Source organism: Benincasa hispida, chromosome 9, assembly GCF_009727055.1.
Source record: "Benincasa hispida cultivar B227 chromosome 9, ASM972705v1, whole genome shotgun sequence".
NCBI lineage: Eukaryota > Viridiplantae > Streptophyta > Magnoliopsida > Cucurbitales > Cucurbitaceae > Benincasa > Benincasa hispida.
In genome coordinates, this window is record NC_052357.1 from 8,444,531 (window position 1) to 8,459,729 (window position 15,199).

The 15,199-nt window shown below is 33.5% G+C and overlaps 2 protein-coding genes and 1 long non-coding RNA gene across 12 annotated transcripts; 1 reads left to right on the forward strand and 2 right to left on the reverse strand.

Annotated features, from left to right (window-relative positions):
- Window positions 1-1,635: 1,635 nt before the first annotated feature.
- On the reverse strand, window positions 1,636-7,188 carry LOC120085860 (LRR receptor-like serine/threonine-protein kinase IOS1). 5 transcript variants are annotated; one of them, XM_039042092.1, is made up of 12 exons: window positions 5,715-7,188; window positions 5,101-5,632; window positions 4,520-5,001; window positions 4,285-4,417; window positions 4,113-4,184; window positions 3,945-4,016; window positions 3,783-3,863; window positions 3,233-3,641; window positions 2,969-3,095; window positions 2,780-2,839; window positions 2,470-2,662; window positions 1,636-2,342 (listed from the first exon to the last, which is right to left on the reverse strand). In XM_039042092.1, exons 1-12 carry the CDS (start codon window positions 5,803-5,805, stop codon window positions 1,928-1,930), a joined length of 2,667 nt encoding a protein of 888 aa, XP_038898020.1. In that variant the 5' UTR covers window positions 5,806-7,188; the 3' UTR covers window positions 1,636-1,927. The 5 variants fall into 5 exon arrangements, with proteins under 5 accessions (XP_038898020.1, XP_038898019.1, XP_038898018.1 ...); XM_039042091.1 differs by having other exon boundaries at window positions 2,470-2,839; window positions 5,101-5,554; XM_039042090.1 differs by having other exon boundaries at window positions 2,470-2,839.
- Window positions 2,219-14,340, forward strand: LOC120085863. Of its 6 annotated transcripts, none has more exons than XR_005484061.1 (5): window positions 2,219-2,360; window positions 2,440-2,651; window positions 11,279-11,510; window positions 11,610-11,708; window positions 12,029-12,167. It is a non-coding gene; the product is annotated as an uncharacterized LOC120085863 (long non-coding RNA). The 6 variants fall into 6 exon arrangements; XR_005484059.1 differs by having other exon boundaries at window positions 12,022-12,163; XR_005484060.1 differs by lacking the exon at window positions 12,029-12,167 and adding an exon at window positions 11,803-11,987.
- On the reverse strand, window positions 7,314-13,210 carry LOC120085862 (probable LRR receptor-like serine/threonine-protein kinase At1g51880). The gene is made up of 12 exons (XM_039042095.1): window positions 13,070-13,210; window positions 12,451-12,991; window positions 11,855-12,339; window positions 11,608-11,740; window positions 11,437-11,508; window positions 11,277-11,348; window positions 11,117-11,197; window positions 10,596-11,025; window positions 10,372-10,498; window positions 10,173-10,235; window positions 9,907-10,066; window positions 7,314-9,800 (listed from the first exon to the last, which is right to left on the reverse strand). The coding sequence occupies exons 1-12, from the start codon at window positions 13,143-13,145 to the stop codon at window positions 9,377-9,379; spliced, it is 2,664 nt and encodes an 887-aa protein (XP_038898023.1). The 5' UTR covers window positions 13,146-13,210; the 3' UTR covers window positions 7,314-9,376.
- Window positions 14,341-15,199: the final 859 nt, after the last annotated feature.

The following is a 15,199-nucleotide window of genomic DNA, read 5'->3' on the forward strand; positions in this document are numbered from 1 at the left end:
AATATATCTAAAAAAGTAAATAACCAAACAAAGAAATTCACAAGTGAAAAAAGTGTCTATAAATTTAATTGTAAAAAACAAAGAAAGGTTACTTTTATAGTTCATGAGTATTCAACTATAAGTGTATTTGATCCATAAAGTTTCAAAATATTATATTTTAATCACCTATTTTTTTTTCATAGAAATGTAATCACCTAGGGGCATTGGAGTTGATTATTATAGTTAATAAGTTATAGTAGTTAATGTGTTATAATAATTAGTATTTGGAGTGTAGACTATATTAGTTTGGGTTAAAATAGTTTGTGTTTAGGGGGTAAATTTTTGTTTTGGTAGAAAATAATAAACACAATTTTTGTTTTGGTAGAAAATAATAAACACTATAACAAAGATGAAAAGAAAGGATGAGTTAAAAATAGTAAATACTAAACCAAAAAAAAATTTGAAATAGTATTTACTATATACATAATACAGTTTTGTAAATAATTATACACATCATTATTATTGTTGTGTCCCAAATATGGAGTGAACTATAATGATCACTCTACAAACTTCTGGTTGGTGTCCAAACGACCCTTAGGTTTTCGACTATGAAGCACAGATACTTCATGTGAGGCAAAGAATCAGTATCAGACACGTATCAGATACCGATACTTCCAGATACATATTTGACACGCGATTTGACGTATCTATACATACTTTCTATATACGTATATGACACGCGATTTGACGTATCTATTTTATGCGTACTTTTTTTTTAAAAAAAAAACAAGTAACTCATTTAATCTTTCCCAATCTAAAATTAGGCAACCTATTTAAAAATCTCACTACTCGAGTTCGAAACTAAAAGAAAAAATAAATAAATAGCAAACCAAACTCTATACTAGAATCATTTAATCTCAATCTTCACATTTGGGTCTCCACAAAGTCCACCAAAATATAAACCATTTGAATATTTTCAACAATAAGTTATTCGTTTATCTTCATACTTCTCTCTTTAATATTCTTCTTCTTTCTTTTTTGCAATATGAGTCACTTTTTTATTACATTTTATTAACTATTGTACTTCAACATCTTAGATATTGTTTTTTTTATATTGTACTTCAGTGTTTGTATTCTATTTTGTACTATTGTTATTAATTTGTATGCTAAATTTATTTATATTCTAGATTTTTTTAAAGAAAAAAATGTATTTTCAACGTATCAGTATCCTCATTTTTTAGAAATATATATATAAAAAAATGATGCATTCTTAGACGTATCCGTATCTTAGTTTTTTAGAAATTGGCGAATTGTCGTATTCGATCGTATCCGTGTCGTGTATCGTATCTGTGTCTGTGTTTCATAGGTTTTCGAAGATAAGTTTAAAATGATTTTAAATAATTTATCATTATTATTTTAAATGTTTATTTGACAATTGAAAATTTAAAATATAATTATTTTTAAATATAACAAAATGAGTCAATTTATTTACAAATATAATAAAATGTGAGATGATATCTATTTTGCTATCTTTAAAAATATTTTGAATAATTTTATCGTTTAAAATAGAGATGGAAGAAGAAACGCCAAAAAGTAGATTGTTCGATGATTGGATCCATGATCCATCGCTGCAATTAAACGAATTTAACGGAAAAAACGAAATCAATTAGGGCACAGTTATTTACACACATTGAACAAGAACGATTTATGTTTATCTCTGAAATTGCAAAATCCATGAATCTAATTCAAATTCGAGTTCAGTGATATTATATAAATCTCAGAAGAAGTATCGTTTCGATTCAACCAATTCAATTACGTCATAGGGAAATTGAATGCTGAAGCCAGAAAGAACGAAGAACAGAAAGAGCGAGGAACAGTAAAGCCAGTTCGTTGAAATACTTCACATTAGCATGGGATGGAGATCGTTATTTTACGGTGATGGTGCTTTTCATCTTGCCTCAGGACTGTATGTTGGTAAATTAATGGAAATTGAGAACGTCTCAATGGAATCCCTTGAATTAAGAGAGGGATTCTCTGTCTTCCGACTCATTTCCATGGCCAGGCAATTCTTCAGTTCTGTTACTACCTGATTCATTGTCGGTCTACTGCTTGAATTTGAAGACACGCAAGCCATCGCTATTTCCACCGATTTCCAAGCAGAATTGGAGTCGAATTCCCCTTTTAATCTTGGGTCGATCACGTTCCTGATGTCCCCTTGCGCAATCATGGTGGTCGCCCATTGAATTATGTGAACGTTTTTCTGAGCTCTGGAAATCACTGGTCTGCAAGTAATTATCTCCAACAATACTACTCCGAAGCTATAAACATCACTTTTCTCAGTCAGTCTGTTCGAGGTGTAGTATCTGCAAGTGCGATATAAGGTAAGATTTGAGCTGTATTTAATCTGTTTCTGTTTCTTCTTTGGTGGATTTTTGCAACTTACGGAGTTAAGTTCGTTAGGAAATTGGTTTGACTGAAAGTGATACCTACTCTGGATCAAAGTAACCAGGAGTGCCAGCCACCGTTGTGGACATGTGAGTCTTGCTACCATCATTTGGGAAACTCTTGGAGAGTCCGAAATCAGCAAGTTTGGCTTGGAAATTGTCTGTTAGCAATATGTTTGTTGTTTTGACATCTCTGTGGACTATGGGGGGCTTACAACCATGATGCAGGTACTCCAGTCCTGTATTTTTCAAGATTTGACTGAGTATTTCGTTTTTATGGTGCAAAAGGAATGTTAATAATAATGTATTTGTTGAAAGGACCGAGTAAACTCTATAATTTTGTTGAGTTTTCTCACCTTGTGCTGCATCTATGGCTATCCGAAGTCTATCTTCCCAGGTTAAGAGAACTGGACTCTCTGTGTGCATACATGAACTGATTAAAAGGCCCTTATTGAATTAACACATGAGAAAAGTCTTCTAACTAATTAGCTGAACTTGTATAACACATATACGGTATATTGTTTGAACTAGTTCCCAAAAATTACCTGAAAGAACCTGTGCCAAGTTACCCTTGGTCATATACTCATAAATAAGTCCAAAGTGGTCTTTTTCGTTCAAGTACCCAACAAGGCTTGTCAAGTTTCCATGGTAAACTCTCATGAGAAGTTTCACCTGCACAGATAGATTTAGTATAATATACTAGGACGGGTGGGTTTGGGTAATTGCACTCGAGTGAAAAAATAATGTGATGTACTGGGACGAGTCATGTAGATCAGAAATTGGAATCTTAATTTTTAGGTTACACTTGCCTCTGTTTGAAATTGCTGATAACTATGGGCTGATAGTGGAGATAGCATCTTTACAGCAACTTGAACATTTTCTATGTGACCAAGGTAAACTCTTCCCGAGCCTCCTTCTCCCACTGGCCTCGCAAAATTTTCTGTCATCCTCACTATCTCAGAATATGTAAATTGTCGCCTTCTTACCTCGAGGGAGTCATTGTTGGATTTGGTATCTTTCACCCTTGGGACTGGGACTGTAGAATGATCTTGTGACTTGTTCCGTAATTTCACGATCCAAAAGATGATTGCTGCCACTGTGAGGACGACAAGCAATCCACCAACTGATGCTACAACTGGTACAATGAAGCTTTTCTTCTTCTTTTCTGCGCATGAATCTGAGGCACATGCACCATCGAGATTTGGATTATCTTCCACACTGTCATGAGAACATTTCATTAGAAAACTGGCTATTTATTTATTTATTTTTGATAAATCAAGTAATTCTTCGATGTTCTTTTGATGTATTTGATAATTTCAGTGTAAACAAATACTGTGGTAATTTCCACTTAGAACAGACCTTAATGTTAGTGAATTGTTGTTCACTCTTTTTAAGAGTTCAGGTGGAAGTGGACCCGTGAGGTTGTTTTTGTCTAATTTTCTGCGAAGGGTCAGAAAAATATCATATTTCTGCGTTGTTTCAGATTTCCCTTAAAATTTATCTCCAATCCAAGTAACTCACATGACTTTGAGGCTTGGCATATTGGCCAAGAAATCAGGTACTTTTCCTGATAAGCTATTATTTGACAAGTCCCTTGAAAAGAAAAATCATTTAGTTCATTAGCATTGAATGTGAGATGAATACTTCCGGGGGGGTCAATTTATCTAACAGTTTGGATGAGATTCTTACAAAGTTTGTAACATGGATAAATTGAATATATAAGGAGATATTTCGCCGGTCAGGTCACTTGATGACAAGTCCCTAATAAAGAAAAAGAACCAGTAGCTTATTTCAGTTTATACTTACATTCTAATGGACATCAAATATGCAATCCGCAATTTATAGGAAAGAATGCACCTACAACGATATGATTCTAGGAGCAGTGTCATTGTTACAAATTAAGCCACTCCACGGATATGCTTTGGGAAGACATGGGTCTGCTTGCCAGTCTTTGTTTACTCCATATGTCAGCTTAATGCTCATAATGACATTTACTAATTTACAAGACGGCACAATCCAGATCATTTTGTATTTGATTGAGAAAGAGACAGACAGACAAACACATAGAGAGAGAGAGAGAGAGAGAGAGAGCAAACCATCCGCTGTGTCCGTTCGTAAATCTGAGATATTGATCACTTTATAAACTTCAAATGCATTGATGAGAGGTGGAAGAGTCGAATTCTCAGTTGATACTAACGAGATTTCATATTGGCCATTAGCATCGTACAGAGCTGTTTCAGAATAAAAAGTTTTGGTGGACAAGTATATAGGAGATAAAGGTCCAAACAAGTGCTGCCCATTTAGATTGACATTGAAGACTCTGGTCTGGTTGGCTTGAAGTTTTACAATTTCAGCAAAGGACATGTAAGCGTAGTATTGGGAAGTTACTTCATCTGGATTCCACTTGAACTCCAAGGGACTGCTAGAATTTGTTGGAGTTGCTGCAGTACTCATCACAATAGATGGTACTTCATATATAGCATGGTTTGTGGGATCTACAGTGTTTGATGTACTTACGTTTGTCCATTTTTTGTAGGTAAAAGGTAACCATATGCGATCAAAAACATCATATCCAAACCTTCATGAGAAGAAAGTAAAGTTCAAAATTATTGAATTTTAGGCTGAAGGAATATAGACAACATTTAAGAGTAAGATAATAAATCCCAGATTGTTGAACCTGTATGTTTGATCTGTACCAAAATTAGCCCGAGAATAAAGTGATAATGATCCGCCTGTTGTTGTATAAGTAGTGTTGGGCAAGGGCCTGAACTCCAGTGCAGAGATGAATGGTGTTCCTTGGTTTATGTTGATGAGACAAATATATATATTATCTGTTAAAGGGATGTGTATGATATCTTTCCAAAGATAAAGGTCTACCTCGGTAAACTCCACCGACCCCCACAAACTTTGTCCAACGTAGAGATTGAATTTAGGAAGCCTATTGAAGCCGTCATAATTCCCATACAAGAAACTTGCTCGAATCAGATATTTGGTACCTCTATTAATGCTTACATTGTAGCAGTTTCTAGTCCCAGTTGAAAAGTATCTTAGATTCCAAAACTGTCGTTCATATATATTTTTGTATTTGGAGGTTAAATCTTGACTTTCACCAGTACTTATATAAGCTGCATCTGAAATATAGTTGATGCCTGTGGTCAATTCTTCATAGCTAGAATTTTCTGGTAATCCACAGTCTAGACTTATGAAGCCTGATAAACATGGATAATTTTAAAATTTTAAATCGGGAAAGGTAGAGAAAAATCAAGGTTGATAAAACAAGTGTTGGTTTACCTGTTTGATCTTGAGCTAGAACAAGAATTTGAACTGCAGCTAGACAACCCAATAAACCAAAGAGGAGAGGCCTTAATATTTCCATAATCATCCTCTTCAATCTCTTTCTACCATTGGAAATAGGATGAGATTTGAAAGATGAAGGCGAGAAAAGAAGACGATGTTAAGCTTTAACCAGAACCGATAAATGAGAACCAAAACACAGGGTTGGTGTGTTGCTTAATATCTGCTTCTAAGTACAGGCGAGCAAAAGAAAGAAAGCTTAGGAAGTGGACGGAGAGGTTGTATTCCTTTACTTGACAACAACGACGAAGACTTAGTTTTATTTTATTTATCTACCTTTTTTTAATACATTGTTCAAGTAGCCAACTTAACTGTCTGCATCAGATATATCTTCCAATAAAGATTTCAATAAAAAAAAGAAAATCCTAATTGTTTTCATTCTCTTGGGAAGTTGACTATTCGACGTTGAGAATATTAAATCTCTGATTGACTCAAAAGTTTAAGCTGATTGGTGAAGATAAATTTTAATATTATACTATCTAATACTCTCTCTCTCGCTTGTGGGCTTGAAATATGTAAAAGACTCAACAAGTGGAAATCAATATTCATTGGAAAGGAAATTACATTGCAGAGGTTTGAACATAGGACCTTTTGGACTACCTACTTTAATTCCATGATAAATCACCAATTGACCCAAAAGCTTATGTTGATGGGTGAAGGTAAATTTAATTTTATAACCATCTAACCGAGAGTGTTGTTGCTTGAGGTTGATTGATGTTTATGTTATATACATATACATACATACATATATATATATATATTATATTGAGGGAATGTTTTATGTTATATTTTGAAAGAGTCTAAATATTCCCTCAACGATTTCTTATGATCTTTGACTTGATGATAATTTAATGGATTTTAAAACATTGCTGATCTAATTATTTGTGTTCTTAGGAATTGTGATCAGGTAAGCATGTTATTTAGTTTATAATGAGACAGGGGAATATAGCACCAATTATTCTTGAGTCTAAACTATCAGTTGATTTTTTTATTTTATTACCCATTTCAACTAAGAACCACCTTTTAATTTTTGGGCAAAGCTTGGGATGTTCTGTTTAGAGTATGGAAACACCGCAAGCATTTATATGCGATTACTACATCAACGTTTCAAATTTAGTGTTATAAACTCTGTCAAGGATGAATTTTTTTTAAGATGGTCAAAGGTTTTTGCATATGTTGGGTTCTCCGTCAGTATTTTGTGTGCATGTTCTTAAGCTTAGATGACGTTCAAGTTTTCTGGTAAAGCTTTGGTTTGAAAGAGTTCAATTACAGGATAAGCTTCTTCATTGGATTGCTCGCTTTGGTTTAGTATGGGTTCAAACCTCTTCACGTTAGATCTAGATTGATTTTATTTCTCCTGCTTTAGTCCTTTTCTCATATTTTTTCTATTTATTCGTTTCGAAAATTTTAGAAATTTTTGCTTTTGGTTTTCTTGTACTTTGAGCATTAGTCTTTTTTGATTTTATCAATAAAAAGTTGTTTCCTTTTTTTTTTTTTATAAAAAAAACTATGTCAAGGATAAAGAAAGGGGATATGTATTTTTTTTTCATTGCACAAAAGTAATGAACTTGATGTAGCCTAATTAGCTTCGAGGAGTAATCCTCCAAGAAACAAGGTTGTGAATCTTTTATTAGAATGATGATGTGTCTCATACAAGAGGGGAAAGACTCTTATTTATAGAATTTGTTATAAGTGGGGGTAAAATGGGAATTTACCTAGAATAGTACTCAATTAACACTATTCTTCTTTCATCATTCTACCCCTCAAAAAAGAAAACTCTTCCTCAAATTTTAAAGAAAAAAAAAATGAAGCAAACAAGGTATGAAACAAAATCGTTCAATGGAATATGACCAAACTAACCTCCTACATCTTGAACAAAAATATTTTGATCAGAGAGGTAAATTTGAGATAGAAAATCCAACAGTGTCACCAAGCTTAACATCTTCATCGGCCATAAACCCAGAAAAAATGTTTCCATCATGCTCATTCAAAGGCGTAATCAGAGGACCAAAACCCCTTAAGGAAGTCTTCTTCATCATTTGCTTCAAGTTCTTCAATGTTCTGGTGATCGATTTTCAATGCAATCAGTGTATCGTTGTTCTTGCTTGATTTTTTTACTTCTACCTTGACGTTTAGAGTTCCGGTGTTTGATACCTTTTCCTCATCTCCTTTGTTGGACTTTTCTTCTTCATTCGAGACAACTTTCAAATCAACATTGTCAAATTTTTCCTTTTCTTCTACTTTGTTCGTGTGATTTTTGTCCCAATCACCTCCGTTAAATACATGGGTCTCAACAAAAAATTTTCCAAATTTATCTTTAAGATTTTTTATTGAAAAGTTTCCAACTGAGATTCCTTTGTTTTTTGCTTCAATATACAATATTAATTTTTTCTTGAACTTTTGCAAATGAATTGATAGTTGATCGATACTTTGAGTCATTTTCCCAATGAACATGGAAGTTCTTTTGCTGTTTTTTTTATTTTCTCCAATGCTATAGGATCAAAGCAGTTATTTTGTTGGATTCTTGAGCATGTTTCAATCTCATAGTAGGTAGTGGACTGATTCATTGATTTTCTTAAATAGGAATCAGCCATTTTGGGTTGTATTTCATAATCAAAAGAGTAATTTGAGCCTTAAGCATTCTTCTTGGCTTGCAAAAGTCCATTTTTGACAATTCTTTAATTTTCTTCTTTCTTATCTTGAATTTTAAAGGGTTTCCCCTAAAAAAAAAAAAGGAATGTTGTTGTAGATACAGGTAGTAAAAGGATTTGTGTGAAAATTGCCAATGGGAGCTTAGCGGTTAAAGTATGTACCTTTGACAAAGAGATAAGAAGTTTGAATATCCCATCTCACTTGTTGTTAAACTCAGAAAAAAAAAAAAAGAAAGAAAAAAAGAAGAAGAATCATTAGAGGTGTAAAATGTTTATGCAGGCAAGAGATTAACAATCCTCTCAAATTTCAATATTATTAAATAATGAATATTTATGAGATGTTTAATATCCTCTGAAACGCATATGTGCACAGAAGAGTATTCAGTTAATAGTTCTGTTAATCCTTCTCAAATAAACAAATTAATTAATTAATTAATTAAGACTTTTGTCAATTGAATTGTTATCTTTTGAAATTTTCTAGTCAACTGCAGACACTTTTGTGGTAGAACAAGATTATAACTTTTACTTTTTGGCTGTGTTGAAGATTTGTTTGATAGCATTTGAATGTTTTGATGCTGGGTTGGCATTATTTTCCTGTTTTGAATTTGAGTCTGGATTTAGGTTAAAATTGACTTCATAAAGTAACATTGGACATTTCTCCAAAAGTAAAATGGATTTAGGAATGAAATTGGTTTATGAATTAGTTTATTTACTTCGCACATGGCACAAGAAAGTTTTCTTCAACACCACCAAAAGACAAAGCAATCAGGGAACAGTTTTTCACATTGTTCTACTAACAAGAGACATTTATGTTGGGGTTGAAGGCGAATTTTATACGTTTCAGTTTTCAATGGCCAAATGATAAAACCCAACAACTTTAATAAATTCTGGATGGGAAACCTCCATATCAGATGAATGGGAAAGAGCAAAGTGATGTTCAAACGAACTTCACCTCGCCATGGGACCTGATTGAGGGGGCAAAACCATGTAGATGGATGTCATTTCAATGGACTCTGATGAATTAAGAGGCTGACTATCCGATGTTCGGCTCAATTCTGTGGCCAAGCAACCTTTCAGTTCTGCCAGCACTTGACTTATTGTTGGCCTTCTCTCCGAATTCACTGATACACAAGCCATAGCTACCTCCAATGCTTTTCGAACAGAGTGTATGTTATATTCTCCTTTTAATCTTGGGTCTACTATATTTCGAAAGTCACCTTGTGCCACCATTGGACCAACCCATTTAACTATATGAACCGAATCTTCGCATTGGGATTTCGATATCACTGGTCTGCAACTCACTATCTCCAACAGAGCGATGCCGAAGCTATACACATCACTTTTTGGACTCAGCCTGTTTGATGTTTTGTACCTGAGATACAAGGTAAAAGTTACTTCATATTTGTCTTTCACCGTTTCCTTCCTTTTGAGGAAAAACTAAGTGACCTCATTGAGAAATGTTTGCAATGAGTACTTACTCTGGGTCAAGGTAACTGGTCTTATCATTTGTTGGGTAGCTCTTGGAAAGACCGAAGTCAGAATGTTTAGCTTGGAAATTTTCAGTTAATAAGATGTTTGCTAGTTTCACGTTTCCATGGACTATTGATCGTTTACAACCAGTATGCAGATATTCTAGTCCTGCATTTTGTAAACTCGAAACCTCACAAGGTTTTCATTTTGTAGAGAACACAAGCAAAACTAGATAATGTGTTTGTGAAGATGTTTGAAAGGAAACTTATCTCACCTTGAGCTGCATCCATTGCTATTCTGAGTCTATCTTCCCAACTTATGACACTTGAACTTATCTCTGCATATCCAATAAAAATAACGGGGAAGCCTAATTTTTTCCTTCCTTTTATTTAAATGGAATTAAAATTTTCAATAGAACTTCGAATGTGATGCACGTGTTCAAATCCTTGCTAGATGCTAAAAGAAAACATTACCAGAAAGGCGCTGTGCTAAACTTCCATTGGGCATGTACTCATAAATGAGGCCAAGATGAGTTCCTTCGTTCAAATACCCTACAAGGTTTGTCAAGTTTCGGTGGTGAACTTTAAGAAGAATGGTAACCTGTATGAAAGAGCATCTTTTTAGTCTGATAAGCAAGTGTGAGCTAAATATTTTTATGAGAATATCCAAATATGAGATACTATATAAAAGTACATTCCTCTTCTTTAAATTGATTGTGGCCTTGTATTGCTGATGGAGCTAGCATCTTCACAGCCACTTGAATATCATCAACTAGCCCATGATAAACTGCTCCAAAACTACCCCTACCAAGAATCTGCTCAAAATTGTTGGTCATTCTCACAACTTCAGAGTAAGTAAACTGCTGCGTTCTAGTTTCCAAAGAACTGCCACCAGTGTCCTTGTTGGTTGTTGGACGATCCACCTCCAAGACATCTTTACCTTGTTCTTTCCTTTTTGATCGAGCCATACAAAAGACAATCCCTGCTATTGTGGAAATAGCAAGTAGGCCACCAACTGATGCTACTACTGGAATCACAAACCTTTTCATTTCCTTATGCTTTTCCCCTTTCGGTTCCTCAGTGCAATCACCTAAAGGACGTGCGTCCATATTTGGATTACCTTTCAGGCTGTTATCAATAGATTTTCATAAGGACGCATGTAGACGTACAATTTAAAATCGAAATATTATTACAAGTTCATCTATTCCAAGAAATAGACCTTAATGATAGTGAATTATCAATGAATCTTCTTAAGAGTCCAGGTGGAATTGGACATGAGAGATTGTTGTTCTCCAAGTTTCTGTAAATAGAGAGAATAAATTTTCAATCATCCTACAAACTGTGTGGTCCTTGACCTTTTTCCATTGTAAGTAACTTACAGGAGTTTGAGATTTGGCAATTTGGACAGAGAATCAGGCAGTTTTCCTGTTAAGCCATTGTTTGACAAGTCCCTGAAATTAAAACTCAATTTATTATAATTGGTTTTAAGATGGCATTGGAGATCCTAGTTTAGATATCATTTAAAGTAAAGATACTTACAGAGTTTCTAGGGCTGCTAGATTGGATACATCTGGAGATATGTCTCCTGTCAGACCACTTGACGACAAGTTCCTGTAAGTTTTTTATTAGTTTATTTATCTCAATGTATACGGTTGGCTAGCAAACTAAGATGATTATGTTATTTTCTAAGTAAAGCATTCATATACTTACAGTGATATGATTCTTGGGATTGACTCATTGGTACAACCTACACCACTCCAAGGATATGCTTTGGGGATGCATGGATCGCCTTGCCAATCTTTGATGACTCCGTAAGTTGACTTTAATTTTCTCATTGCATCCGCTAATTTTCAGTATAGTGCATTCATGAAATCATCACTCACGTTTAAATTTTTGAGCCATCAGAATGTAAAAGGCGAAAATAAGAAGCTAACGATGGAAAGTTAAGTCATCATACCATCTTCATGATCTGATTCTAGTTCTGAGATCTCAATTTGGAGATAAACTTCTAAACCATTGATGATTGGAGGAAGTGTTGAATTTTCAGTTTTAAAAAAAGAAAAGCTGTGTTGCTTTTGTGGGAATTTCAGTGGTCTGATGCTATAAATGCTGCTTGTGTACAAGTAATCAGGAATAATAGGTCCACCCCAATATTGCCCATTATGACTGATGTTGAAGCCTCGAAATTGTTTACGTTGAAGCTTTACCAACTCAGCAAAGTGAAGATATATATAATACTGGTTATTTTCATCATCTGACTCCCACCGAAGATCAATAGACTGACTTGCGTTTTTGGGTGTCATAGCAGTTTCCATAACTTTGGCTGCTGGATGGTGCTTGTTGTGGCCATCGGCATCTATAGTAAGAGAGGTGCTCAATCGAATGTAATCTTTATCGTCATTGAAAGGATGCCAAGTTCGGTCAAAAACATCGTAAGGGTACCTGAAACAAAGGGGTACACACACAAGAAATATTCCTTTTAACCATATTGGAAATTTCATGCTGTGATACACAATAACTCAAGGCAAAATTGTTATATCAGTAATAACTGACCTGTACGATACATTTGATATTGACCCCATATCCAGTCGACCAACAGTCGAGAAGGATCCAAATTGAACTGGGTAAGTGTCATTTGGTAAAGGTCTAAATTCCAATGCAGAGATGAAAGGTATTCCAGTTCCCATATTAATAAGACAGATTTGTACTCTATTTGCTGATGGAATATGTATGATTTCTTTGTACGTCTCACCTGCTTCGGACTTGATCTCCACTTTATCCCACAAGCTATCTCCAAAGTAGAGATCAAAGATCGGTAAGCTATTTAACCCATCATAATTTCCATACAAGAAGCTTGCTCTAATTAAGTATTTCTTTTCGCTGATAATATTGCTTATGTTGTAACAGTTCCTGATTCCCTGAGGAAAGCTTCTAAGGAACTGTAGTTGTCTTTGGTAGAAGTTTTTGTATTTCACGTTTATGCTTTTGCTTTCTCCACTGTTAATATATGCTGCATCTGAAATGTAGTCAATGTTCGTTGTTTGCTCGTTGTATGTTGAATTTTCTGGTAGTCCACAATCCAAGCTTATAAAACCTGAGAGATGGTTCTAGTGGAATCACAATTTAAAGAATGTTTATATAGAAATGTACAAATAACGACAACAATATTTACCTGATTGGTCTTGAGCTTGAACAGCATGGACAAGAGCTAGACCAAGCAGAAAAAATCTTGTTCTTGCGTTCATCATCACCCTTGGAAATTTCTCTCAGATTTGCTGCAGATAAGAATTCTAGTTATCTTGGCTTGTTAGGCCTTCCAAGTAATGCTCTTATATGCCTACTGCAGTCTTGAATTGAATCTCTCATTTCTCCTCATTGATTGTAATACTTCCATTATATGATTTTGATGTATGGTCTTTTAATATATATTTTGAGGACGAGACTTGCTTATATTGGTGACATTTAAGATTAGAAGTTCATTTACTTTATTAAAAGACATTATCTTCATATGATAATTCAACTGATAATCTTGAATAATATAATTTTTTATGTCTGGACAAATTTTTAACATTGCAATAATAAATATTTTGAATGAGATATTGTCATTAAATTTGGCAAAAGAACAGAAATTGGAGATCTAGCATTGAAACTTTTAGACTTCAAAGAAAGGTTCAGATTGCTAAACCTAAATCTTCTGCAGGTTATAGTTCTTGGCCATAGATTTTAGATTCATAGCACCTACAACCTATCTTCTAACATTAAGGAATGTGTTTTTCTTTCTTTAATCAATCAGTTTTAGGGTTCAAATAACTTGATAACCAGAACAATCCGAACTCCCCAATCCAAAATGTAAGGGTTGGATTGGGTTAGTTTTGTTCTTGGGTTGGGTTGGGTTGAATTTCATGAGATCTTAGTTATTAGTCATGTAATGTATATAAATTTAATATTTGTCGTTAAAAATTAAAAAAAAAATTATATTCCAACAATCCAACTCAAATTTCAAGGGTTGGGTTGGAAACTTTATTTGGGTGATTTGGGTTACTAATTAAACCAATCCGAATTTTCTTGTTGATCCAAAAAACACCATCAACTCAATTCAACCTAATCCATGTAGACTCCCAATCGGGGTATTGTCGCTCATGTTTGCAAGTTGACTTGAACTTGGTCATCATTTTTTCTTTTATTTTCTGAGTTGAAGAATCGACCCTTAGGATTGTACTGATTTTATTTATTTATTTATTTATTTATTTATTTTAATATGGCAGGACTTGGTCATCTATTTGAATACAAAACAGTTTGGACAAAGAGAATTTCAACCCAATCATCTGGCATCGTGCTGTTCCCAGCGACGTTATTGTTTAGACTTTAAAGCCCTCTATTTTATGGCTTAGTTTCTTTTGAATAATAAGAATGCAATCCACTCTGAATTCAAAATTTAGCTCAACGGTAATTAACGTAATCTTTTTCTTAAGAGGTTGAAGATTCGATCTTTCATCTTTATATTTTTCATACTAAAAAAATAAATAAAAATAAAAACGAGCACCAATTATTTACACTGAGCCGTGAGAAGACCAATATATATATATATATATATATATATCTAAGTTCCCTAAGGGCTATGTACTTTAGTCCATCTTAATCTATTCAAACTTAGTAAACATAAAATTGAATATTTAGGTTTAATTAAACATAAAGTTCAATTCATATCGAACAGATGAATTAATTTTTAAGAAGTTTAAATATGTCAAAGAGCTATTTGACGAAAAATTAAAAGTTTAAAGACTTATTTGACACAAAATTGCGAGTTTATGAATTTGTAGATACTTTTTAAAATCTAGACATAAAATAGAGGTAAACATAAAAGTTCATGGATTGAAATTGTAATTATTTTTTTAATTTATTATTATTATTAAAAAAAAAAACACAAGGGTTTATATGTGATTACTGATTACTTCGTTCTAGAATAAAAAGAAAAAAAACCCTAAACCCATTATTTCACAATAAAAAGGAAAAAAAATAACTTTTTGGTTTCTATGTTTGAAAATGGAACATTTGTACTCATAAATTTTGAGTATGGTTTTTCATTGGTTCTAGCTTTCAAAATATTATTGAGTTTTGTGATCCGTTTTCATTTGGTATCTAGATTTCTAGATTTCTAGAACTTATACCTCTACCTCTGTTTTTGTTTTTATGAATGCACGCTTTTGATCATTGGTGATCAATTAATTAATTTAAAATAATTATGATGCGATATTTTAAAATTAATTTTAAACTAAAGAAAAGTTAATAAAATTAATTTATT

Coding starts and splice junctions, on each gene's coding strand:
- LOC120085860 (XM_039042090.1), bottom strand. CDS start 5,805: ATGATTATGGAAATATTAAGGCCTCTCCTCTTTGGTTTATTGGGTTGT. Junction 3,864..3,944: donor ATGCCAAGCCTCAAAGTCAT/GTGAGTTACTTG, acceptor GACCCTTCGCAG/AAAATTAGACAAAAACAACC. Junction 3,642..3,782: donor AACAATTCACTAACATTAAG/GTCTGTTCTAAG, acceptor TTCTCATGACAG/TGTGGAAGATAATCCAAATC.
- LOC120085862 (XM_039042095.1), bottom strand. CDS start 13,145: ATGATGAACGCAAGAACAAGATTTTTTCTGCTTGGTCTAGCTCTTGTC. Junction 11,198..11,276: donor TTGCCAAATCTCAAACTCCT/GTAAGTTACTTA, acceptor CTCTATTTACAG/AAACTTGGAGAACAACAATC. Junction 9,801..9,906: donor ACCAGTTACCTTGACCCAGA/GTAAGTACTCAT, acceptor CTTGTATCTCAG/GTACAAAACATCAAACAGGC.